Source organism: Leptinotarsa decemlineata, unplaced genomic scaffold (genome assembly GCF_025532065.1).
Source record: "Leptinotarsa decemlineata unplaced genomic scaffold, Ldec_3_MD MMD2_P_RNA_scaffold_1, whole genome shotgun sequence".
Classification (NCBI taxonomy): domain Eukaryota; kingdom Metazoa; phylum Arthropoda; class Insecta; order Coleoptera; family Chrysomelidae; genus Leptinotarsa; species Leptinotarsa decemlineata.
The window spans coordinates 5,313,803-5,339,957 of record NW_027412523.1 but is presented as its reverse complement, the minus strand read 5'-3'; the positions used below and the strand labels follow the sequence as shown (position 1 = coordinate 5,339,957).

The 26,155-nt window shown below is 34.2% G+C and overlaps 2 protein-coding genes and 1 long non-coding RNA gene across 5 annotated transcripts in view; 2 read left to right on the top strand and 1 right to left on the bottom strand.

The window, feature by feature from the left end:
* LOC111515032 (uncharacterized) overlaps window positions 1-11,581 on the top strand; it is a 36,017-nt gene extending 24,436 nt beyond the window's left edge. The window contains exons 1-4 of one of the 2 annotated variants that reach the window (XR_012467793.1): window positions 2,638-2,923; window positions 3,182-3,361; window positions 4,044-7,480; window positions 7,649-11,581. This is a non-coding gene — a long non-coding RNA (uncharacterized lncRNA). Of the gene's footprint in view, window positions 1-2,637; window positions 2,924-3,181; window positions 3,362-4,043; window positions 7,481-7,648 lie in introns of those variants that run through there. The other variant, XR_012467786.1, reaches the window with a different exon arrangement.
* Window positions 2,252-16,748, bottom strand: LOC111515031 (retinaldehyde-binding protein 1). 2 transcript variants are annotated; one of them, XM_074184008.1, is made up of 6 exons: window positions 16,716-16,748; window positions 11,428-11,649; window positions 7,906-8,062; window positions 6,178-6,327; window positions 5,457-5,611; window positions 2,252-2,638 (listed from the first exon to the last, which is right to left on the bottom strand). In XM_074184008.1, exons 1-6 carry the CDS (start codon window positions 16,731-16,733, stop codon window positions 2,459-2,461), a joined length of 882 nt encoding a protein of 293 aa, XP_074040109.1. In that variant the 5' UTR covers window positions 16,734-16,748; the 3' UTR covers window positions 2,252-2,458. The 2 variants fall into 2 exon arrangements, with proteins under 2 accessions (XP_074040109.1, XP_074040139.1); XM_074184038.1 differs by lacking the exon at window positions 16,716-16,748 and adding an exon at window positions 13,159-13,318.
* Window positions 16,749-23,046: 6,298 nt separating this feature from the next.
* Window positions 23,047-25,336, top strand: Mps1 (dual specificity protein kinase monopolar spindle 1). The gene has a single exon (XM_023166582.2). The coding sequence runs from the start codon at window positions 23,124-23,126 to the stop codon at window positions 24,735-24,737; it is 1,614 nt and encodes a 537-aa protein (XP_023022350.2). The 5' UTR covers window positions 23,047-23,123; the 3' UTR covers window positions 24,738-25,336.
* Window positions 25,337-26,155: the final 819 nt, after the last annotated feature.

The following is a 26,155-nucleotide window of genomic DNA, read 5'->3' as shown; positions in this document are numbered from 1 at the left end:
TATAAGTAATTTACAAAGAGTTATCGACGGTGTTTCGAATCATCTTCCGAAATTAATGCAAATATCGATTATTCAATCGAAGTTCTTATGAAATTATTTATTATATACATGAACAAAGTGATCAAATCATTGTCAGAACGTGTAAAAAATTCAACCAAATGTATCCTGAATTAACACCAATGAACGAGAGGAAGTTTGTAAGGTTACAAAATAATTTCCTTAACTACGGCTCAAAGTTTCCAGGGAACAACTGTATCAAAAATCAGTCATTTCTAGGTAAAAAGTAAGATTTTGTGGGCTAAAACATGTGAAAGTACAGACAATGACAGAATAGGATGATTCAAAATAACAAAAATGTAAACAAAATATCACATTTTCACAATAAATGCTGAAAATATTGTCCATTACATTCTAAACACTTCAAAATGTTTTTTGTACGCGACTTGTGGTTGCTTTTTCAATTTCCTGGGGATCCAGATCTTCAATACTCCGCAGTATTCGCCGTCGCAATTCTTCTTTGGTAGGCACTGGAGTACTGTATACCCTTTCTTTTAAAAAACCTCATAAAAAAAGTCAAGTGGCGTGAGATCGGGTGATCTCGGTGGCCAATCCCACGGCCCTAAACGCCTAAACCACCGATCGTCGAAGAGTTCGTCAAGTTTCCTGGAAACTTCCTGGGTGGAATGAGCTGGCGCTCCGTCCAGTTGAAACCACGAATTTCTATATTCCTCTAAAGGCAAAATTTCAAGAAAATTGGTTACAGTCGTCCTCAATATTTGGAGATATCTCTCTGAATTCAGTGTGTCTTCATAAATAAAAAAGGTAATTTTATTGTTCTTCAGAATACAGAAAACATTCAGGTCAAATTTTTCTTTTGTAACATGAGGATTATGATCAGCCCAAAAATGTTTATTCCTTCTATTGAAAATACCATCCCTCGTAAATTTTGATTCGTCGCTCCAAATTATTTTTGACAAAAATTCCCGATCTTCCTGTGTATGAATCAAAAGGGATTCACAAAAATGCATTCTACGTTCGAAGTCTTCTGCTTTTAGAGCTTGAACTTTGGTAAATTTATACGGATGCATTCCGTGATTTTTCAAAATTCGTTGTACTGAAGCATGTGATACACCTAAATCTTTTTCTGCACTGCGAATTGAAGCTTCTGGATATGCATAAAAATATGCCAAAACGTTAACAGTATTGTCCTCATTTGAATTAACAGGTTTTGGTAATGTTGAAGGCGCTTTTAACATGGGGCCATAATTAAGGAAATTATTTTGTAATCTTACAAATTTCCTCTCATTCATTGGTGTTAATTCAGGATACATTTGGTTAAATTTTTTACACGTTCTGACAATGATTTGATCACTTTGTTCATGTGTATAATAAATAATTTCATAAGAACTTCGTTTGATTAATCGATATTTGCATTCATTTTGGAAGATGATTCGAAACACCGTTGATAACTCTTTGTAAATTACTTATAAAAGTAACCGAACTGCTATAAGCTTGATAATTCCACTGCTACCTAAATCCAAATTCTAAAAAAAAATAATGTTTCTAGAAGAAGCGACTTTTTTTAGAAAACTTGATGATTTAGGTATAGGACATGATATATCATCTTGAAGCATTTTTCACAATCTTTCAATTTATCGAGTAATATACAGGGGGGTTCCATTTGAAAAAATGAACTTTTGACTACTTTTATGCACAATGGAAATAATAGTAATTTTAGCACTCCCTGTATGATATGGAGTGGATTTCTTGGTGTTTTTTGAATATTTCGAGTTTGTCCAATCTATCATCAAAATATCAACTTTTTATGAACTGAGAGTACTGATGTACTTAATTTCAATTAAGGCTATGTTTTGGACTATATTGAGCACAATTTATTTTTTATCTCGAAAACAGATAGAGATAGGTATAGGACATTATCAACAAAAAAATATTAAAATACTAGAGCGATTCCAAAAATGTATTAATATACGGGGTGTTCCATTTAAAAAAATAAAGTTGCTAGGACTTTTTGATGGAAGTGGCAACGCCGCAATGCTAAAAATATTTTAGATCGATAGAACAGGTAAGGAAATGCGAGAGGTGAAATTTTAGGAAAAATTATGCTTTGCGTTTTCCAGAAACGTCTAACATACCATCGACCGTGAGTCACGCTGTATTTTTTATAATTATTTCAGTACATTACTGAACACTAAATGAATTTCATAAACCCGAAATAAAACTTCAATTCAAATATGTGGGACTTGATTTTAATCATATAAAAATTTGATAATAATAAATGAAGTTTTCGTGAGATGCGAAATAGACAAAAACAAAACACGACTTTAGTTGTTGTACTTTTTCTATAAACGTGCAGAAAGTGGCATCTCACAAAAATTCCAATGAGCCTCAATTGGCAGCTAGAAAAACTTAACGTGAAGTAAATATCAAAAGCGAGCTATTATTTTTTTAGCCCGAACGAATTCATCGTTTTGATGTGGTCCTTATAATTTTCTACAACTGGAAACCATTCTTTTCCACTGTAGTTGATTGCAGGAAGGTCCCCGTCGTAGTCTTTCGGCAGATGGGAAGGACTCATTTTTTTGTGTAGGCTCGCCATTTTGCTTCCGTGGAAGAAAATCTAGAAAAGAAAATTTCGATTAAGTAGATTCACGTAAAGTTTATCTATGAAATTCGTAAATTTCAGTGTTGCGGCTTTTTTACATGGTACTGTATGAAATTAACAGAAACATCCAAATACAAAAAACTGTTTTTATTGCAAAAACATCCGTCGCCGCAAATTCCTGAACAATTCGAAGCAGGCTGTGGTAGAAGCAAATGGTGTGGCGATAAATTAATTCATAAACAACTGTCCTTTCGTTAATAAAAATGGATTTCAGAAAGATGATTTTCGAAATGTTTATCGGTGAGTTAAACAACTGAACTATAAGATCATATTAATAATGAAAATAAGTAGTGAAATTCATGGAAAAATCGATGCAATTACTAGTAATTATTACTAAAAACTGCTAGGGTTGAACATATATGAAAACAATTCTGAATAGTGGCGAAAAATAGTTTATTGTTTAAAAGGAGTCACTAATATTTATCAAGTTTTCAAGTTATACTTGAATAATTGAAAAATGATGAATAATTACAATAATGAATATTGTTTTCATTGCAGGTCTGACTAACAGATGTTACAAGCATCTCCCAACCTGGTTGAAAACTGCTTTAGCAAAAAGATTAGAGTTAACTTTGTTTCTCTCACTATGTTGCTCCCTTACCTTTTGGTGCATTGGCTTCTTTTTTGTTAGGATACCAGTTAATGTAATGCTTGGAATGATATTTGTTGAAAAAAGTGGTAAGTGTATAAACATATTTCATTTATGTATGTTAATCAGAATAACCCTCTACTATTGGTAAATTGTTGTCAAACTATTATTTCATCAGTTTATTCTTGAGTCTGTCGTTCACCTTATTCAATTTCCCATTATCTCTCAAACCCCCAATTCGCCCTACTCAAAACTATACAGGGTGTAATGAAAGTGAATATATTTTTTGATACATTTTTGTTTCGAAAAACTATATACAGTTCAGGATACATTTGAGAAAAACTAAAAACTGCATATGAACGAGTGAAAGCATAAAAAATATAAAACTCAGAAGCACTGCCTCCGACATGCCGTATACTTCCTCAGTAGGAAAATCGACATGCTCATCTTTTCAGTATTATTCATGACTAGATCAAACATAACTTCGTTACCCAGCCTAGTATAAGTGATTTGCTCTAAGCTCTAAGCAACCTGGATTATATTCTGTATTGGCTTCAAATGGCATTTGCCTATTTGCAGTGAGAGCCGCAGAGAGGTGGGAAACGATTCCTCATTTGGCGGTGTTTATAAGCTTAAATGATTTCTTTCTATTTTCATCAGTGAATTATTTAAAAAATTGTCCCGTGGTATTTCAAGTAAATCTGTTATTTCTGTTTACATACTTTTATTATTATTATTATTATTATTATTATTATTATATGTTTCTTTCAGATTCCAAGTATGACATGTACGGTATAGGAAATACTGTGGTGCGTATGGCTGTCCTGCTGTTTGCCTTGGTTATGTCGTTGGTGTGGTTTAGTATATGTTTTTTGATTTATTTGCATATGGCTCTTACAAACACACTGAATATGGATGATTTGTTTGAATTTGATTTATCATCAGGAGGTTCATTCAATTAGTTGTTATGGTGGCGGTTTCATTTTTATTAATATATGTTTATTATTTTTATGTAAATCCTAAAGCTAGTCTATCGATTATGAAATAATTGTTAATATCAGTTTTACCAGTTTTATCTAAAGAATTTTAAATACCAGCACATTATAGATTGTTTCAATAACTTGAGAAGTAAAAATTCTTTTATTAGGATGGATTTCGAAAAAATAGTGGCACGAAGTCCACAGTATCAGATACTCTCACCCAGTTCCGGCTAGATTAAGATTCGGGCAAAAAACGTGGAGTTTTTTCCTGAGACGTGATTCGTTCCTTATACAGGGTGTTTCCTAAGTACGGTACAAAAATTCAGAAGGTGATACGTTAGATCGCTTAAAGAAAAAAGTACCTATCGTTTCTGAGATACAGGTCGTTGGAGTTGAAATGAAACGGTATTTATATAATATGCAACATATGATCCATTGATCAACTTAGACAATTTAAAAAAATCATGACAGTCTTATTTTATATGACACTGACCTTCAATACACTGCCGGATATGATGATATTTCCGTTAAGATTCTTCACCACTCAATGCTCTAGAGCAGGGGTCTCCAAACTTTGAAGCCTTCGGACCATAATTATTTTTTCACTTTGTTCCAAGGGCCAATTTCTGCTCTTAACTATATTTCTAGACTAAGATAGTCGCAAAGTGCGTGACCTAAGCAAACTTACGTTTTTTTTTGCATTTCAATTATTATTGTGTATTGTGACACTTAACGACATCTAGTGGCGAGTAGTGGTACTATGTACTATCTTTTTCAGCTACCCGCTAGGTGGCATTAGGCGTAATTAAATATTTGGAATTACCGCGTCGGTTCGAGAAAGTTCTGGTTCTAGCTAGTGTATTCTGACCACCTCGAGATGGCAGTAATAATTGCATATAAAAAGGCTAGCGGCGCAACTGCGAGTTAGTCTGCGTAGGAAAGGCGAAGGAAGCGAAACTGTCTATTGTGAAATAAAGTAACGCCCGTCAATAAAAGTATTTTGATTTCATATCCAAAAGTAGAGATATTGATGTGTAGGCTTTCACAACCTCGTCTAACAGATCATCCGATGTTTCCATCGCTTTCGGTAGTGTCTGCCGCAGTAGCAGACGGAACGTCGGATATAAAAAGCTGCAAACCACGGCTCATGAACCCAGAAACATCGGACAATCAGTAGATAAATATATTGTTGTAAAATACCTACCCTGGACTTGAGCTTCTGCCTGATGAAGGGCTTGAAAATTTGCCAGACCATGTTGAAGACGAAAGGTTCTTTGACCATGTGGACCTCTTTCAGTCTCAACGGCATGGCGTCTTGGATGAAAGAGAGCAGCAGCAAGCTGAAGGCGGGACCCAAACCTAGAATATAATTAGCAGTGTGTTTTCTTAGTTCGTTCATTCTATCATTTTCTTTTATAATTAGTGTTTGAGGCAATATCGTCTCCAATTGCAAATAGATTTTTTCATCTTCAAGAATAAAAAAACTGACAGACAGATGAACTGTTCACTATAAACAGTTTTGTTTCTTAGGGTAGATAAAGGAATAGTAAATTTTAGAGAAAGGTTGACAAAGATAGTTGCTAAGTAGTAAGAATGGAAATCGCCATTGCTTGATTACAGTAAGGCATTTGATACAGTATACTTTTCTGTAAGAATATTTAAAACTTTGACTTCAATACATACATCGAGGAGTTGTTAGGGAGTTACCACGGAATCGCAAGCAAATTGTATGTATAGATGGTAGATGTTCGGATGCTTCACCAGTTAGTTCTGGAGAACTTCAAGGATCAATTCTTGGACCACTCGAAGTTTCATATATAATTCCGTTGTCCTCAATAATGCACTTCCCAGTGAGTTCAGACGCTAAACGCTATATAACGGGTGAATCACCAGGATTTCAGTGCATCTTTGTCTAGACCACTAACCTTTCACTTGTTTCATTCCCATTCCATTGTAATCCATAATGACCACCACGCCTTTTATTTGGGTTTCCGGCTCCAGAACAGCCAGTTCATGGATCAGGTAGAACATGCGGAAGATTTGATCTGAGGTGACTTTTGATGGGTCCCAGAGTTCTGAAATTTTAAATATGGTCCCAGACACATTAAAGGCACGAAAAATCGAAAAAATATCGTGAAATTTTCTATAAAACATATTTTAACGCTAAAAAACGCATAATGGAGGTAGGATGTAAGGAGTTATGATGGACATAGGATGTACGGAGTTATAATGGTGCTAGGATGTAAGGAGTTATAATGGAGATAGAATCTAAGGAGTTATAAATGGAGCTAGGATGTAAGGAGTTATGATGGAGATAGGATGTAAGGAGTTATACTAGAGATATGCTGTAAGGAGTCATAATGGAGATGGATGTAAGGAGTTATACTAGAGATATAATGTAGGGAGTTATACTAGAGATATGATGTAAGGAGTTATAAAGGAGATGGATGTAAGGAGTTATAATGGAGCTAGGATGTAAAGAGTTATAATGGAGCTAGGATGTAAGGAGTTATGATGGAGATAGGATGTAAGGAGTTATAATTGAGCTAGGATGTAAGGAGTTATTATGGAGATAGGATCTAAGGAGTTATAAATGGAGCTAGGATGTAAGGAGTTTTACTAGAGATATGCTGTAAGGAGTCATAATGGAGATGGATGTAAGGAGTTATAATAGAGATATAATGTAGGGAGTTATACTAGAGATATGATGTAAGGAGTTATAAAGGAGATGGATGTAAGGAGTTATAATGGAGCTAGGATGTAAAGAGTTATAATGGAGCTAGGATGTAAGGAGTTATGATGGAGATAGGATGTAAGGAGTTATAATTGAGCTAGGATGTAAGGAATTATTATGGAGATAGGATAAAAGGAGTTATAAATGGAGCTAGGATGTAAGGAGTTATGATGGAGATAGGATGTAAGGAGTTATACTAGAGATATGATGTAAGGAGTCATAATGGAGATGGATGTAAGGAGTTATACTAGGGATATAATGTAGGGAGTTATACTAGAGATATGATGTGAGGAGTTATAAAGGAGATGGATGTAAGGTTATAATGGAGCTAGGATGTAAGGAGTTATGATGGAGATAGGATGTAAGGAGTTATACTAGAGATATGATGTAAGGAGTCATAATGGAGATGGATGTAAGGAGTTATACTAGGGATATAATGTAGGGAGTTATACTAGAGATATGATGTGAGGAGTTATAAAGGAGATGGATGTAAGGTTATAATGGAGCTTGGATGTAAAGAGTTATAATGGAGCTAGGATGTAAGTAGTTAAAATGGAGATAGGATGTAAGGAGTTACAATGAAGATAGTGTTTAAGGAGTTATAATGTAAGGAGTTGTGATGGATATATGATGTAATGAGTTATAAAGGAGATGGATGTAAGGAGTTATAATGGAGCTGGGATGTAAGGAGTTATGATGGAGATAGGATGCAAGAAGTTATAATTGAGCTAGGATGTAAGGAGTTATAATGGAGATAGGCTGTAAGGAGTTACAATGAAGATAGTGTTTAAGGAGTTGTAATGGAGATATGATGTAAGGAGTTGTGATGGATATATGATGTAAGGATTTATAATGAAGATGGTTAGTGCAATGGAGCTGTGTCCAAACAATAAGTCCTAACAATTGGGATATGTCTCACCTCCAGCATTGACTATGAGGACCCTTCGCCCTTTGTGATCCCTGTTGGTCATCACATTGACGACATTGTGTTCTGTAAATGCAACTTTCTCATCTTGCGGAAGAAGGCCATCCAAAATTTTTTTGTTCTTTTCCTTGAAGTCTGCGATCCGTTTCATCTACAAATGAAAAATGGATAATTGCGTAATTGAAAAATTGTCTACTTATAATATTATTGCGCTGGTTTCATGTGTTTTGCATTTAGTTGGGAATTATTCAAATTAAATTGTCAACGTTCATTATTTTGCATGTCTCAATGTTACATCATCCAATACTTTTGTAAAGATTAGTTGAAAATATTACATATAATGACTAACGGAAATTGAATTGATGTAGATTATTTCAACAATATGTTTCGAAAATGGCAAAAAAAAATATCGAATCTCGTTTAATCTGTTCTAATTTACCTGTTCAGATTTATATTTCTTTTTTAGATTTTTTGTTGTTGCTCCTTTTTGTGTATTTGAGAAGAGGATAAGAGCCTCATTTTAATATCGATTTTGAAATTCAAAAATAATGATAGAGTACCTGACATCATGTTGTTTTTGAAGTATTAAGAAATATATTTATTGAAAAAAATGACAGAGTTCAAGTGTTTGAACTGCTGAACCTATAGATACGGTGATAATTTCATTGTAATCCTTGAAAACAAGGATGAATAAATAAAAATAAAATGTGTAATAGATATCAAATCAAATTTCATTAAATCCCTTTTCCTACTATACAATGGATTAGACGTGTCTGTGAGGTGTAAAACCCACACATTTTCATTGAAAATATTTCTATTTCATAAATGTTCATTGAATTAATTTTATACAACGTGTGACTATTTCAAATTGAGAACATTACCGAGACTTATCGATGTCTAGTAAAAAATGGGAAACATCTGTATATCGAAAACCCACTCACACAGGACAGTATCTGAACCAGAAATCCAACCACCATCAATCGACTAAGAGAGGAATCATCAAGACTCTACTAGACCGTGCTTTTGGGCTCTGTAATAAAAAGGAAGGTCTCGAAAAGGAATTAGGCATCATCAAAAATGACCTTCAACGGAATGGTTACTCCAGAGCGACGGTAGAACAGGCCTTAGCTATAAGACAGCAAGAACTCCACAAGGAAGAGAAGCCGCCACAACCAGTACTTGTACTTCCCTACATCAGAGGATTGTCGTAAAGGATAAGAAGGATTGGGTCCAAGATTAACATCAGGACCTGCTTCAGATCTGGGAACACTATCCGTAGTAGCCTCACGAAAACCAGGCCACCAAACGCGGACTGCGATTCCAAGAATTGCATTTACCGGATACCCTGCGAGTGCGGAGGATCATACATCGGTGAAACTAAGAGGCCATTGAAAGTTCCCATTGCTGAGCACAAGAAACACACACAGCGAGGAGAAACCAGCAAATCCGGAATAGCAGAGCATGTTTGGACTCATCAACATAACATCAAGTGGGCTCAAGTTGAAATCAACCACAAAGAGGAACACTGGTTTAGGTGAAACTTCAATAAAGCTGCGTATATGTTGTCCAACAACGCATTTAGTCAAGCTATCGTAGAGATACGTAACATATGGAAACCTCTAATCAAGCGAAAAACGACCAACTCCCTCCAAACGGTCATCTCCCGTTAAAACCAATGAAGCGGAAAGAGGGAAGGGGGGTTAAGTGAAGGCACTCGAAAGACCTATAAATAGTCAGATCTCGAAGGAATAAGTCCAGTTATCACCCGAAGACGATTGTGGATACTAACAATCGAAACGTCGTGACGTAACTTGGTTTGGAATCCTTTAATTTTTATTATTCATTTTTTGTTAATATTTTTTATTTCTATTTTTCAGCTTTTATTAATATTTCAATTTTTTTTCATTTGTTTGGTTGTTACTTGTATGTTATTTCTTTGTAATTTCAGTTTTTTGTTTAATAAAATTGTTATTTTCGGTTAAACTGTTCAATTTTTTTTCAGGGTTTTCAAATCAATTTATATTATATTAAACAATGGGAGTCCGAACTGATAAAATAATCGTAAATTATACTAAAATTTTCAATGTCTGTTTTTTTGTTCATATTATTAGGATTTTTTTTTTAATAAGGACCATTTCGTGAAAAAGTCTTTTAAACATATTTTTTCCGAATGAGATGACAAACGTCACTGAAAATGACTGGCCCAGTTGCAGTCGAAACGTTTGAAGATAACGAAAGAAGACCACCGTAAAACACGGAAACCAACCAAAACCAAGGGTCTCAATTTTCTTACGCAAAAACGACATATCGTAAGACTAAAACTTGAAAGAAAATTTGTGTCTAGAATTGAAAGAGGAGTTTCAAGAATTAATTTTATTTCACAAAAATCCACGCGACTGGTGAAGTTAACTATTTTTTCAATGAAAAATATAAACTTGCATCAGCTGCCACTGCTTACTAAATATCCCAAGTTTTCGGAACGGGATATTTTTTGGAAAAGAAAGTTTTTGGCTTTCTACTGCTCCATCTTGAACAAAAAAAGGATGAAGGAATCTTCCAAAGAAAGGAAGGAAGTGACTCTATACATGGATGTGTAGATCATGCAAAGAAGTAACTTCACAAACTGAAAGAAAGTCCTCCTGAAACAGCCATTTTCATATAAACATTGAATTACACGAAAGGAAAAAATTCTTTCGAAACAAATACTTCTACATGAACACTGAATTATACAGAAGATACTTTTCTATACTCGGTTTGTATTTCAAACATTCGTTGTGGAATAAAAATCAGATATCATTCACATGAGTTCTACTTTGAATGAATGGTAACAAATTGCACTTACATGGAACACTGTCATCCTCACTGGTATACATCGATGTTTCGCCTTAAGACACTTGCCTTAAAGGCTCTTCAGTACCAAATTGGATAACATTATAGAAAATACACACACTTCATTCTGAATTACGATTTTGAATGTCACGGAATAAGCTTGATCTGCTTATGTCATCGATGACATCGTAATGACATTCATTCACCTGTTTGATTTAGTCCCAGCCAAGAGGAATCTTATTTGAATTGAAGGGATTATATTTTTAGGAGTGATTAATTTTTGGGAAAGAAAGTTTTTGGCTTTCTTTCCCAAAAATTAATCACTTCTAAAAATATAACCCCTTCAGTTCAAATGGGATATTTTCGTAATATACTTTATACAGCAACTTATCACCATTTTTTCAAGATTAACATTTCATTAAAATACCCCCTGAATATACAAAAAAAAAATTGCCGTTTCGTAGAGTTGAAAATTTTCAGACACTCTTACTTCAAACTGTTTTTTTAATGACCGTGTAGCGACCAAGAATTGCAAGGTTTCCATTGAATTATATTAAAACTTTTGCACTGTTTATTCGTAACCTTTGAACAATAAATGTTTCATCGGAGAAATGACAATGAATTTCATTTATTCGAATGAATTAAAACAGCCGATTCGAAATGAGTATTAGGTGTTTTTTCACTTACCAATTCGTATGCACTTTTAGCATACCATTTGCAGGGCCTCAAGTATATCGTCAGGGTGGCGTCATCGTCTTTGAAATAGATCGAGCTGTCATTCTTTAGTAGCTCCCGCAGTTCCTTCAAAGCTGCCTCGACGACTTCAGGAGTTTCCCGAAGTTCTTCCCTGGCGATGGCGAGAGTTGCTTCGTCCGGTGGAGAGGTGTTTATGAAGAAAGGAGATGTCATCTGAGGACGAAGACACGAAACGTTTAGGAGACTTTGGAAAATCTCAGCGAAACAGACTAGCGGTTATGGGCGACTTGTGTGACCGTTTACTTTTGTTTTTACGAATGAACGGTGGATTTTGTATTGAACAAAGGAATGAATTTGAATATAATTCGATTCGACAGAACATATTTTGTCGGTTCGCTATTTGCGGAAGACAGAACAATAAAAACTTTTTGAAATTCAATACAATGATTTGAAAACACTCCCATTTGTTTTCGTGAAGATATTATACAACTTATTTCATAATGGTTGAAGATAAAGATGTCTAAAACGAAAAAGTTTTGCAATTATACACTAATTAACCTTTTTTAGGGTCAGAGATTGCAACATTTGACGATTGACTGAATGCACAACATACTTGATTATGGTTCAATCGTAATCACTTGATATTTGGGTGAAGATTTTTTTATTATCAGAAATATCACTACACCAAAGCTTCTTCAGGGTAAATCATGCTCGTCTAAATATGATGTGATTATTAAGCCCCGGACTTTTATAAGAATCTAACTACATTCATTGCATTTTCAAAAGATGTGTCGCATTGTTGAGTTGGTTTCCCGTTTCAAAAATGCTTCCGAGTGTTCTTTTATACTTGTAGGACAAATTTTTCTGCTTTGCCCAATATAAACAGTGTGGCAAGACCCATAATTGATTTCTTTTTCAAGTTATCACCAGTGAATTCGAAAATTATCATTATTAATGATGTAGGTACTCTTACTTTACCTTCTTTTCGAAACTATGCAAATACCATGCTTTTTTGGGCGCCATTTTGGGGGTGAAAAATAAAAAAAAACGATGTTTAGTTTTAGAGGTCATAAAATTCAAGTTTTGACGAGGAAAATTCATTGATATGAATCCCCATTTCTCACAAAAAATGCACAAAATCTTATTTTCAAGCCATTTTCATCAATTTACATGCGATTTTGTGGAAAAGAAAAATTGAAGTTTCTGCCGTTTTCAAATTTCAATTGACATGAACAACGGCCAAGTTTTGGACGGATTCAGATTGAAAATCTCCCAAATCCTTTAAAGGAACTGAAACAGCAGGGAAAAAACAGTTTCTTCTATATCCGGACATGTTTTCCAATGTTCTCAGTGTTTAAAAAGGGAAACTATTCAATGTACCAAATTCCATAGGTTAATTCCTGCTAATTCCTAAAAAACGGCTCCTTTTTTAAATAAATCGTCTGAGTTTTTATCAGCTCCGATCATTTCAACTGTTTAGAAGTAATTGTTTTTTGAGTGCAATTTAAAATATTCCAAAGTTCAGTATTTTTAATTCAATAAATGCATTTGTTAATATTTTTGATAACAAAATACTTAAACCAATTTTCAATTATCATTATTTTATAACATCTTTTCTTTTCTGTTTCGAAAACAAAAGGTTTTTCGATGATAAATGTATCAAATGATCAATTCTTATTTATGGAATTGCTTATCGTGGCACTTATCGGCCGTATTACTTACAGTTGTTGATAATTATTTCACTTGCGTTTGATGCCGGATAATGCTACTTCACGTTAACCCTTACCGCGCACATATGAGCCCAAATTAAGAGTGTTCTTATGAACAAAAATACCCCTTCTTTTAGGCGATTGTTTATCTTATCCTCATTATTTGTTTCGAATCAAAGTTCATGATTTAAACAATTTTCAAGTATCTCGATATCACGTACACGGACATTCTATCTGAATGACATGGGCGGGGATTTTATTTTCAAGTAGATCAACAGAAGTGAAATTGCGGGAGGAAGAATAAATTGAATTTTGCCCGATGTCTGATTCCAACAAAGTATAGAATGCTTCCCTGTCAAATGATAATTCAACTCCTTTGTTTTTGATGCCATGGACTGAAATCGTGACTAAACGTTTGCTCGAGTTGATAGCGAGACAATATGATAATAGCATAGACTTCGTTTCCGCATGTTTGTTGATATACATGAACATGGAAAAGCCTCGTTATAGAACAAAACAAAATATCAAGACCTATAAATTTGATCTCACTGCTTTCAGCAAAAATCAAAGTGGTTATCAGAGAAGGAGCTTTTTGGATTTCTACTTCTCCGTCAGTATATTGGGTAGAGGAAGATTAATCTTCCTCTTGAAGATGATCACTTGGTGATCGAAACACGTGTCGAGGTGTTTAAAATAACGGTTTAGTGTTGGGATATAACTCCAGTAATATTCATACACTACAGGGTGTAACTGAATAAGTGTAAAACATTTAAGGAGGTGATTCCTCATTGAAAAAAAGATAGGATCTTTCATATAAAGAAACTTCATTGGAGCATCCCTTGTTAGGATACAGCCCCTTGAAGGGGGTGCATAAAATTTGTACAACAATTTTTTTCACAAGCACTGAAAAAGTTACAATATTGAAATTAACCTGACGTTTTGTACTACCAAAAAGACACTTGGCCAGTAATTTATTTGGTTCACCCCATGGGTGTGAGGGGTGGAAAACGCCACCTCTAAAATTTATTTCCAATGTTACTTTTTGTCTTATTATTTGTTTACCATTTAAAAATTTATTTCTGATAGCCTGTTTCATTCTTAACAAAAAATGTCTCTTGGGTTTTTTGCCCAAAATAAACCAGTTCGCAGCAAAAAAATATTTTACGAACAACTACAGAGATACATCGTCATAAATGCGAACTGGATTTATTTTGTAGTTAGTACCTGCATTTAACGATTAAAGGGTAATAATCAAAACTAATTTATTAATAACAAAACACACAACAAGTAGAAATCATAGTAAATGTTCAATATGTCTACCTTCAGACATTACGCATGCGTCTAGACGTCGGTGCATTGAGCCACGTATTCGCTCAAATATTCCTGGAGTGTCTCTGATTACCCTGCACGCATCGATGATGCGGTTTTTTAAGTCCTCTACATCGGGAACAGGAGTACGATAAACCAAGTGCTGTAAATGGTCCCAAATAGACAACTCGAGAGGATTGAGATCCGGGGATCGAGCGGGCCAGTTCTGTGGTCCTTCTCGACCTATCCACTGATTTGCATATGTTTCAGATAAATGCTGACGTGCTACCTGACTAAAATGGGCGGCAGCCCCATCATGCATAAAAAACATATCCCTTCTGACGCCCAAAGGAACTTTATCCAGCGGTACTGGATGCACTTCTCTTAAAAATTGAATATGCCTCACCATTTAATCGAGGAGGTAGAAAATGAGGCCTAATTAAATCATCCCCAATAACTCCGAGCCACACGTTGAGAGAAAACTGTTCTTGATGGTTAGTTTCGACAATCGCGTGAGGGTTTTCATCAGCCCATATGTGGTAATTGTGAAAACTAATAATCTTGTCCCGAGAAAAACTACATTCGTCTGTGAATTCTATACGTCATCGTAGTGCCTGTACTCGTTGCAGATGGTAAGGGTATAGGAGTTGTTCCTTTAATATTCGAAATACCGTCATATGATCAACATTTAGCTGGAAAGCAATCTTTCTAGTACTGGTAGTAGGTTGTTCTTCAATCAAATTAAGTACTGTTTCCTCAAGCTGTGGTGTTCGTACTTCTCGATGGCGACCACAATCCTGCGTTCTTTTGTCGAATGAACCATATTCTCGTAATCGTTGATGAAGTCGAGCAAATATTCTATGTGAAGGATGCTGCCGTTGAGGATACATTTCAGCATATCTTCTAGAAGCTTCTAACCCATTTCCTTGCGACAGACCTACTAGATAGATAAGTTTCGTATTTTCGCATTTATGACGATGTATCTCTGTTGTTGTTCGTAAAATAATTTTTTGCTGCGAACTGGTTTATTTCGGGCAAAAAACCCAGGATAATTTTTTTGTTTAGAATGAAACAGGCTATCGGAAATCAATTTTCAAATAGTAAACAAATAATAAGACAAAAAGTTACATTGGAAATAAATTTTAGGGGTTGCGTTTTCCACCCCTCACAACCATGGTGTAAACCAAATAAATTTCTGGCTAAGTGTCTTTTTGGTAGTATAAAACGTCAGGTTAATTTCAATATTGTAACTTTTTTAGTGCTCATGAAAAAAATTGTTATACAAATTTTATGTTCCCCCTCCCCTTTAAGGAGCTGTATCTTAACAAGGGATGCTCCAATGAAATTTCTTAAATGAAAGATCCTATCTTTTTTTCGATGATGAATCACCAACTTGAATGTTTTACACTTATTTAGTCACACCCTGTATACAAACAAACGAAAAATGTTTTTTCATCTATTCAACAACAAATAAATGAAAAATTTTGATCATAAATCATAACATCAAACAAAAACGTTATCAGAAATTATCATGTTCATTATTTCGTTCAATTGTTATTTTGATTTATAAAAATTTAATGTTTCTTGGGATTTTGGAAACAGTACAAAAGATGTATGAAGCTTCCGAAGAATTCTTTACACCTGGTGGCTCGTTCTAAAACTTTCCTATGAATGATTTCTGTTTCAAATTCGTTACGGATGTTTGGAGTGCTGACTAAATAGGAAAAAGTTATTTTTCTGCAACTCCGTGTTCATATTATTCGAAAGTAGTTATTTTGGATGGACTTTTCTGCAATTGGTACCGGAAAGAAACTGCTGTGAATAATCTGCACGTCTTTGTAAAGAGTTTTTATTGTTAATTACTGTATTCCTTTTTGTTTTCATATGTTTTTATGATAATTGTTTTCATACTACACAAAAAACTCAACACATACTACGTGAAACTATATTAGATTGTTCCAAAAGTTTTGTCCGTTTTATGAGTCTACTTTTGAAACAAGCTAATATTAAGTTTTGCAAAATGCACGTTATAATCCTTCTATACAAGTATGTTTTGTTTTTTTATGAGATCAATGAAGATATATGAAACGGGAAAACCAGTAAGAAGTTCCGAAAATTCAATTGTCACAGAATGTGACATGTAGAAAAGTTTTTCTTTTTTTTTCATCCTTCACAGAGCTTTTTTTGTTCAATATTCAGTATATGTATTTTCTAAAAATAAATATATTGTATTGCACTTTGATATTGTTCTATAATACGTACATGTATCAAGTAATCCATGTTTATTCGATCATCCATAGCAAGTTTCACAAACCCTTGAAATAACAGTTATCAACAATATTATATTTCTCTAAATATGGTGTTTATGAAGCACAAGACTATTTGATCTGTTTGTTATCGCGACTAAGATCTTTTATATTTTCCAGATTATTTAAATAATGGAAAAATGCAAAATCGTCGTCAATTAATCGAAAGTATAGAATATATTAATTGGATAAGCTTGATTGGTTCTAGATAATGTATTGATGATTTTTTGTTATTGCTGCATAAAGCAATAGACAACTAAACTTTTTTTTAGCGTTCTTTTTTATAATTCCCGCACCTGTTCATACAGCGTGTCATATGATTAAAAAAATGCAGAGGAAATCGACTTTTGGCTGTGTTAATCCTAGAAATGTTGATTCAAGTGTTGTTTGTTTATAAATCGTTTTATTCATTATTGTTTCGGATTTGCAGGCGAAAAGTAAATAGGGATCATATTAGTACTTGGCATGTATTATATAATATAGGAAAGGTTCAAGGATTTTTGACAGTAGATTTTTCAGCGATATCAGATTTGTTGGTGATTTTGAAACAAAGTGAGTTCAAAATCCACGGTGTCGGAGCTCAGTACATTTTTCAGACAATCCAAACTTTTTCATCAATGAAATTACTAATTTTGAACCCCTGTCATTTTTGAGGCTATGAAAACTCAGAGAAAATTGTAAAGAAAGGGTATCATTATTTTTTTCGCTGAATATTTGGGCTGCTTTTGTTGTATTTAACACCAGAACGTCTCGATAATAATTAAGGGCGACCTGAATGGAGCCTGAAGCACGAAACGTTTCGTCTGCTACTGCGGCATACAACACGCCCTGAAAATATTTCTCAAAAGATTAGGCGAATTTTATGTTGTCATTTTTTCAGTAAAAACTTTTGGAATTTCAATAAATTTTGTGTTTTTTGTGGATATATTTTCTTCTATAAGTTCCATGATGTGTTGTGATACAAAATAAAAATCACTTTTCTAATATCAATTGATAAAAACGCAAATTAATCGAAATAAACTGGAGTGTTACTTAAAGATATGCATGAATTTTAATGGACAACCTGTTCAGTAAGAAAAATTATTAATAATATTGCGATTGCAAAATATAACGATTGCTTTGTTTACTTTTTATGCTTTGGGGTAATGATTGTTGTCAATTAATACGAGAATAAATACGAGTATTGAAGAAACGCATTAAAAGCCTGTTAACAAGATGACCCTTTTTCCGGTGTCATAATTAAATGCCCAGTGAAATAATTTTTTATCTGCCATTGAACAATCTAGCGATCGCCAAAGTATCAGTCAAAGGAAAAGTTGTTTTCGGTTGAATACAGGATGGCCGGAGTTGAAATGAGAAAACAATGTGTTCCAGAGCGCATTTTTCTCAACTTATCTTCAATAAAGGTCGATGACCAAGCAAAATTAATTTCCAGACCTGCACGTCACTGGTATCTGAACATGATATCGTTATGGTAATAGTAACAAACAAAAATCATAAATTAAAAGTTATCTTTTCTCGATAACACATTCGAATGATTCACATGTATTCATACTGATAGTTTGTATCTTTCCATGTGGCTTTCTTTGTGAAGCTTGGCCTATGATCTTTGTTACTTCACCAATAAAGGTAATGCATAAGGATTAGAGGGTGTACTTCTAAATACGAGTAGATCTTTATTGAGTTAGATATCCTTATATACATGAATATTGTATATTGTTTATTGATGTATAATCTGTTGACCTGGGATTTCGCAAGCAAAATGAATACAGGGCTTTTCATGATGAGCGTTAATTAGCAATTTCTGACAAACTATTCAACAGATCAACCTGAAAATTCCACAGTATGAATAAGTCAATATGACCTACACGCCTAAAATATTTTAGACGAAGCGGCGTTGTCGCTTCTACAATAAAGTAGCGGCTTCTTTGATTTTTCAAATGGAACACCCCGTATATAATATCATATTATGATTCATTATCACTTTGTCAACAAATTCATATACTATTTCCCTATACCTATCTATTACCGTTTAGAAGATATAAATTAATTTCGATAATTTTTTTACCAAACATGAACTTTTATAAATGCTGTTAATCTTGAACTCTCTTGCACTAAAACGATCAAATTTGAAATGAGTGGAGTGATACTATGAGGATCTTCACTCCGAGTCATATTTTCATTTGCCTCATACAGGGTCTTCGAAAAATGCAGATACTATGATCTCATGAAAAAATGAGTGGAACTCAATTTTTTCAAATGGAACACCCTGTATATTTCAACATTTTTGAGCTCTGCATCCAATTTTAGATTAACTTTGTTCAGATAATACTATTTCTATTTTGAACCGTTTTCGAGATAAACTGTTTCAAACGGAAACTGACGTGGTTTTCTTGCTCGTTTTTTGGAATTCATCACTTATTTTGGATAGTCAACATTTTTTTTATACTTAGTAATATTTCTTTTTGATCCAGTTTTTTAACTGTCTCAGATCAGTCAATTCGAAATTGGTATGTACCTACCTTAGAAAAAGTAACAATTTGTATACTTTGAGATATTGGTCTCTAACGTACAACAGTACACATTAATATTTTTTAATAATGTGCTTTGGAAAAAATAAATAAACCAATTATTTAACGTTAGACTTTCGTTGGTGGTTTTGACTGATTGTGATAGCTACCAATTATAATAGAATAATGTCAAGATTAGGTTACAGTAATGAAGATTTCTTAAATTTATTAATAATTTATAGTGAGTGCAATAGAATTGCAAGTAGAACATACCGAGTATTTCATGAAAGATATCCACAACTTCCGAAGCCGAATAATAATGTAATAAATCGACTACTAAAAAACTGTAGGTTGAATGGAACCTTCCGTCCAAAAATCATTCGTAAGAAGATTGAAGTGGATGAGGATGACAATGGTATAACAGTTTTGGGATACTTTCATGCATTTCCGAATGCTTCTCTGCACGAGGCTGAAAGGGAGATAGGTATACCCTACGTGACAATTTGTCGAATTCTTGATAAGCATAAATGGCATCCCTATAAGTTCTACTGTGTCCAACATTTGAAAGAGACTGATTTACCTCGTAGAGTGGAATTCTTTGAATGGTTACTTGTCAAAACTCAAGAGGATGAACATTTCCTTGACAATATCATATGGGCAGATGAGGCCAAGTTCACAAAAAATGGAGTTTTCAATAGACACAACAGTCATTATTGGGCGCCAGAAAATCCCCATGTTGTCCACCAAAGGGGTTTTCAAGAAAGATGGCAATTCAATGTATTTTGTGCCATAATGAGTCACATTTTTATATCGAGTTTTATGATAATAATTTGAATGCATCAAAATATGAAGTTTTACTGAGGAATGGAATTCAAATGATTTTAAATAATAGACCAGGAAGAGAACGTGTATAGTACCAAATGGATAGTGCTCCACCCCATAATTCTCATTCAGTCAGCGAAGCTTTAACCGAAATCTTCGAAGACAGATGGATTGGTAATAATGGACCTTTTCGTTGGCCTCCTAGAACACCAGATGGCAATCCATTAGATTATTTTGTGTGGGGTTTCATTAAAAATATGGTTTACTCTACTCCAATAACAACAATGGAAGATATGAAATCGAGAGTTAACTGCTTTCAATAGTTTGACTCCAGACTTGATCAGAAGCGCTACACATGACAATCTTTTGAAGACATTACATTTTTGTTTAAGTAGAGGTGGAGATGTGTTTAAACATATTCTGAAATACACTGACGATTAAATTAACTCATTAATTTATGGGTTTATTATTTTCAGTTCGTGTTTCAGCGTTAATAAAACTATTGTTTGAAGAGAAGTTTCATTCGATGGTTGAGGAGTATTTTAATAATTATCTTTTCATTGTATTATCTGTGACTGATTGAGAAACATCAAACGAAATCTGTTTTACAAAAATGAGTGATGAACAAGGAAACCATGTCAATTTCCGTTTGAAACAGTTTATCTCGAAAACGGTTCAAAATAGAAATATTATTATCTGAACAACGTTAATCTAAAATTGGATGTAGAGCTCAAAAATGTTGAAATATACAGGGTGTTCCATTTGAAAAAATTGAGTTCCACTCATTTTTTCATGAGATCAAAGTATCTGCATTTTTTGAAGACCCTGTATGAGGCAAATGAAAATATGACTCGGAGTGAAGATCCTCATAGTATCACTCCACTCCATTTCAAATTTGATCGTTTCAGTGCAAGAGAGTTCAAGATTATCAGCATTTATAAAAGTTCATGTTTGGTAAAAAAAAATATCGAAATTAATTTATATCTTCTAAACGGTAATAGATAGGTATAGAGAAATAGTATATGAATTTGTTGACAAAGTGATGATGAATCATAATATGATATTATATACGGGGTGTTCCATTTGAAAAATCAAAGAAGCCGCTACTTTATAGTAGAAGCGACAACGCCGCTTCGTCTGAAATATTTTAGGCGTGTAGGTCATATTGATTTATGCATACTGTGAAATTTTCAGGTTGATCCGTTGAATAGTTTGTCAGAAATGGCTAATTAACGCTCATCATGAAAAGTCCTGTATAGTAGGTACCTTTTTGAAACTGCCCAACATTTCATCGTAATATTTTCACTAATCAGTTTACAAAACCCCAACACGTGTTAATGACTTCTTCTGGCGTGTTCAAATCGAATTAACGATCAATTCCAACACATATTGAAAAAGTATTTTCTTCAGGGAAAGAAAAGTTTTGGCTTTCTACTTCTCCATGTTTATACAAAAAAATTAAGATTGAAACAAAAAATACTTTCGTAAAGATGGAAAAGTAGAAAGTCAAAACGTTTTTTTCACAAAAAGTAATCTCTCTCAGTTGTTTTTTCAATCTACCACAAGCACTTTTCCCAATCACCAGAAAAACTACTTTTTCGGCGAACACGTGATGACGAAAACTCTTTTATTCATCTCCTGAAAACCTTAACTTGGTTGAATAAACGTGTATTTCTGGTGATTGGGAAAAATGCTTGTTTTTGGATGATTCTTCTCTACAAACAATAATACATTTTTTCAAATGGAGTTGATTTTTGTAAATATTAGGTTTACATATTCTGAAGAATTGAATTTGTTGAAATATATTAAAAACAATGAAACAAATAACCTTTGTTTCTGTTATTCTTTATCTTTCTAGATTAAGTAGTCTGGATAGATAAAAGTTCGAGAGCATATTTTTTGTGGAAATTTTTCTCTCAATATAAAAATAATCAAAACACTTGAATGCATTAAGATAAATGTGTATCAAATTTTCAAATCAATTCATTGGAGGTTCATTACATAAAATATAACAAGGTTTGGAATGTCGGAATTTCCTTTCGAAACAGTTCTCCTCCATTTGAATCACGCTGGTTTTGGATAAGTTGATGTGTACGTCTGTCTTAACATGCCCAGCTGTAGAATTTCTGGAAGAAATAAACCATATTTTGAGTTTCATTGGTTATAAAGTTCAACGAGAAGACTGTTGACAGTAATGAGGTCACCACGTTTTATCTCAATACTCGATTATAATTAGAAAGAAACATTCAATCATATTCTTGTCAATCGTTAGAAAAAGATGATTGATCATAGAAATATAAATAATCTGCTTCAATTCTTGATTGCATAACGGAGGGACTGGATTATACACACTCGTAATAATGAAATGCAGATTTCAAGGATTCTGTTTATTTGTATAGTCTTAGTTCTCTCAAATTTGATGGAATATTACTATTTGTCTTAGTTGTAATGATTGGAAAATAACGTTTCATAATTTTGAAGCAAATCAAAATTCCTTCTACAAATAACTTGCACTTGGGTGAAAGTAAAAAGTATGTTTCAAATTTCCACCAGAAGTATATAGAGTTGCATACTTTCAATCTAACGACGCCATCTACTATTCGATAGTCAACCTAATAGTGTCAATCACCTTTTCTGTAAAAGAAATTGACAAATCAAATTCGTACAGTTCGGTCGGCAAAAAAGATAACTTCCGTTTGACGTTTGTATATCATCCATAGACATGATAATATGGACTAACCGTAAGTCACTTTTACATGTATTCCACATGCGGATCACACAAGGTCTTGGCCACTGCGTCACAGCATCAAGCAACAAATGATATCCCAAAATGTTCACTATGGAAATATGCAACACGTAAAACATCGAACGTTAAGCTTATAATTGACGTAATGCCAAGACATAAATCTGTTCATCTTTTTTTTAGTTCATGGAGTCAATTTATCTCTTTTCAATGGCCAGTTTATATTACGAAGTCACTGATATCATCAAATGAAGTAAATCCGTTATTTTGAATTTGCTAGTTATTTGAAATGAATTCCACTACTGATTTCACAGAAATAAGAAAATCACCAGAAAATGATATCCCTCAGAGAAGTACCCTCAGTTCAGTGAAAAAGAGACCGTTCGTTTCAAGAAAGTTGCTTAATTTGGCGCCTCTTAATCTGAACGAGATAAAAAGGGAAGTGGAAGCAGAAAAAAATAAAAGTATAAATTTTACCTTTGATGATAACGAATTTACGACAGAGAACGAATCGTCAGAAAACACCCTCAGAGATATATCGAACTCCATTGAAATTCGAGAAGCTGAATTGGCATCAAGTCTCAGTGAGAGTCACTGTGAGTCCAGTGCTGCTCATGTTGAAAGTTTGTGCAAGGAACCCGAGAGGAAAAGTGAATTGAACCCTTGTAGAAACCCAACTGACGATAGTTTTGATTTGGACTTTTCGTCGTTATCTTTATCAACTCCTGTGAGGAAAAGAGACACAGCTTTCACAACTCCTACTGTTAACAAGCCACCCGTATGTCATACAGCACAAGCACCCAAATTCGACAGTTTTGTTACACCTAAGGTACAGAATTCCTTACCAGCCAAACGTCAGTCAAGCAATTCCAACAAACCGTTGTTCGTAACCCCCAAACAACCTGTGCAGAGTTATCAAATTAAACGTGTTACTCCATTTGGAAGTAAAGCCATCAAGAAAGAAAACGTAGGTGAGAATGTCTTGTATTCTATGCCGAGGACTACTACTCCTAAGGACGAAACTTTCAATAAGATTGTGGTCAATCAGGTAGAATACCTGATCCTCAGCTTGTTAGGAAAAGGGGGCAGCTCCGAGGTATTTCAGTGCTACAATCTGGTAAGCAAAAAGCTTGTAGCGATAAAATGTGTTTCTCTACAAAACTCCTCTTCAGCAAGTGGTTACATAAACGAAGTTAATCTGCTGAAGCAACTTCAGAACTGTGATAAAATAATTAAAATGTTTGACCACGAAATTCTGAGATCAGAAAATAAGCTGTACATGGTTCTTGAGAAAGGCGGAGACGATTTGTCAACCATTCTGAAGAAACTGGCTTCTCAAAGTGCCCACATCCCGATTTACATGCTCCTCTTCTATTGGATGGACATGCTCCACGCGGTCAGACAGATACACTTGCATGGAGTGATACATTCCGACTTGAAACCTTCAAATTTCATCAAGGCCGACGGTGGACTGAAGCTTATCGACTTTGGAATAGCCTCTTCCGTGCAAAATGATGAGACGAGTGTTATTAAAACCAACCCTGAAGGCTCGTGCAACTATATCAGCCCCGAAGCTTTGAACAGTGATACTTCTACAAATTCGTCGAGCCCTAGTTTTGGCAAAGCTAAGTATAAGCTGCACTATAAGTCCGACGTTTGGTCTTTAGGTTGTATTTTGTACCAACTAGTATATAGGAGGACACCTTTCAACCACCTGGTCAATTTGTGGTCTAAACTAGCATATATTTTGAACCCGAATCACACAATCGAGTATCCAGATGCACCTTGGGTGCCTCCGAGAATCTTGGATACTATTAAGAAATGTCTGCAATATAATGTTAAATCTAGACCATCTGTGGACGAATTAATACAGGAGTATGAGACGAAATTACATGAAATTTAAATAATTTATTGAGTATTCAATGTTCTGGTTGTTTCTGAAATAATTTTTCACAGAATGGCTGTAAATTCTGGTAATTTGTAATGTATACCTACTTTTTATTCAGAATTATGTATAAATTAATTTGAATTTATTGACAGAATCAATTAATTTTCAATTGAGTAAAAAAGTTGTACTGACACAGTTTTAAAACAATAATAGTGCTATACTACCAAAAAGTGGGCATTACAAATAGCCCCGTTTGTATTATATATTTATTTATCTAGTATTAAGAAGCCTGAGAGATAATCTTCCATTTTTCAACTGTAAGCCCTTTATAACCTTGTATGTATGTTTTAGTTCATTGAACAGACTAAAGCATATAGATAGAAGCATTATAGATGAATGATTTTATTTTCTTAAATTGTGAATCATGCATCAAAGATGGAATATATTTTTTTAATATTTCGAAGAGAGAGTATATACAAAATATATTTTTTTATATAAAAACTGTACATGTATCCTTGTAAGGTTTATGAGAAGATCCACCACCATAGATATGTGTAAGAGGGTAAATTTACGAATATTGTCAAAGGGTCCTAATTATATTTTTTAACTTTTTACATCTGTACTTTCATTTTAGCTAGTTCAAAGTAATATAGTAGTGGACCATACATGTAACAATATTAATTTCCGAACGAAAGTTTCAAACATTCAAAAATTTGTTGAAAACCAGGGCCCAAACACAAAGCATTTATGATTCAACTCTAGACGAGTACTTCCACCACGTCACAGAAGATGACTACCTCAGTTTCAGTTGAAACGTTTGGAGATTTTAACCAAAGAAGACCACGGCAAAACCCGGAGAGAAACCAATCAATCATAGGTATCATTATCATTCTCTCTGTCGATTCTATAGATGACGTCTTTGTCCCGCTTGTCCTTCAAGAACAGTTGAACTCAGCAATGCATTTGTGGTTCAGCCTAGCACCACTGATGAGACCTGCGGCGTGTTGAAGCAGCGCTTTTGTTGAATTATAAATGCGTTGTGTGGAGGCTCTGGTTTTCAGATAATTGCTTTGCCGTGAGAGACGTGTTGGCTTCGACTTTCAAGCTATTTTCAAGGAGGTACTACACTGGGGTCTCACTCTGTCTACTCCCCAGTTAGTAACACCATTTGAGGGTTTTGTAATTTTACGCCGGTGTCTCAATCTGCCTACTTCCCAGGTCTCGTCACTGGTCTATGCAAAGGTCTCAATCTGTCTACTCCCAGGCGGAAACCAGTGACGAAAACTGCGGGATAGGTAGTTGAGACCCTGGTGTCAAGTCACAGGACAGAACAAGAAAATATCGCCCTAACTTGTAATTCTGTCACTTGTCATCATTTCATGAGGAGGACTAACTTTTCCAAGTAGAAAAAACAGCGAAAGCTTAGGAATTTT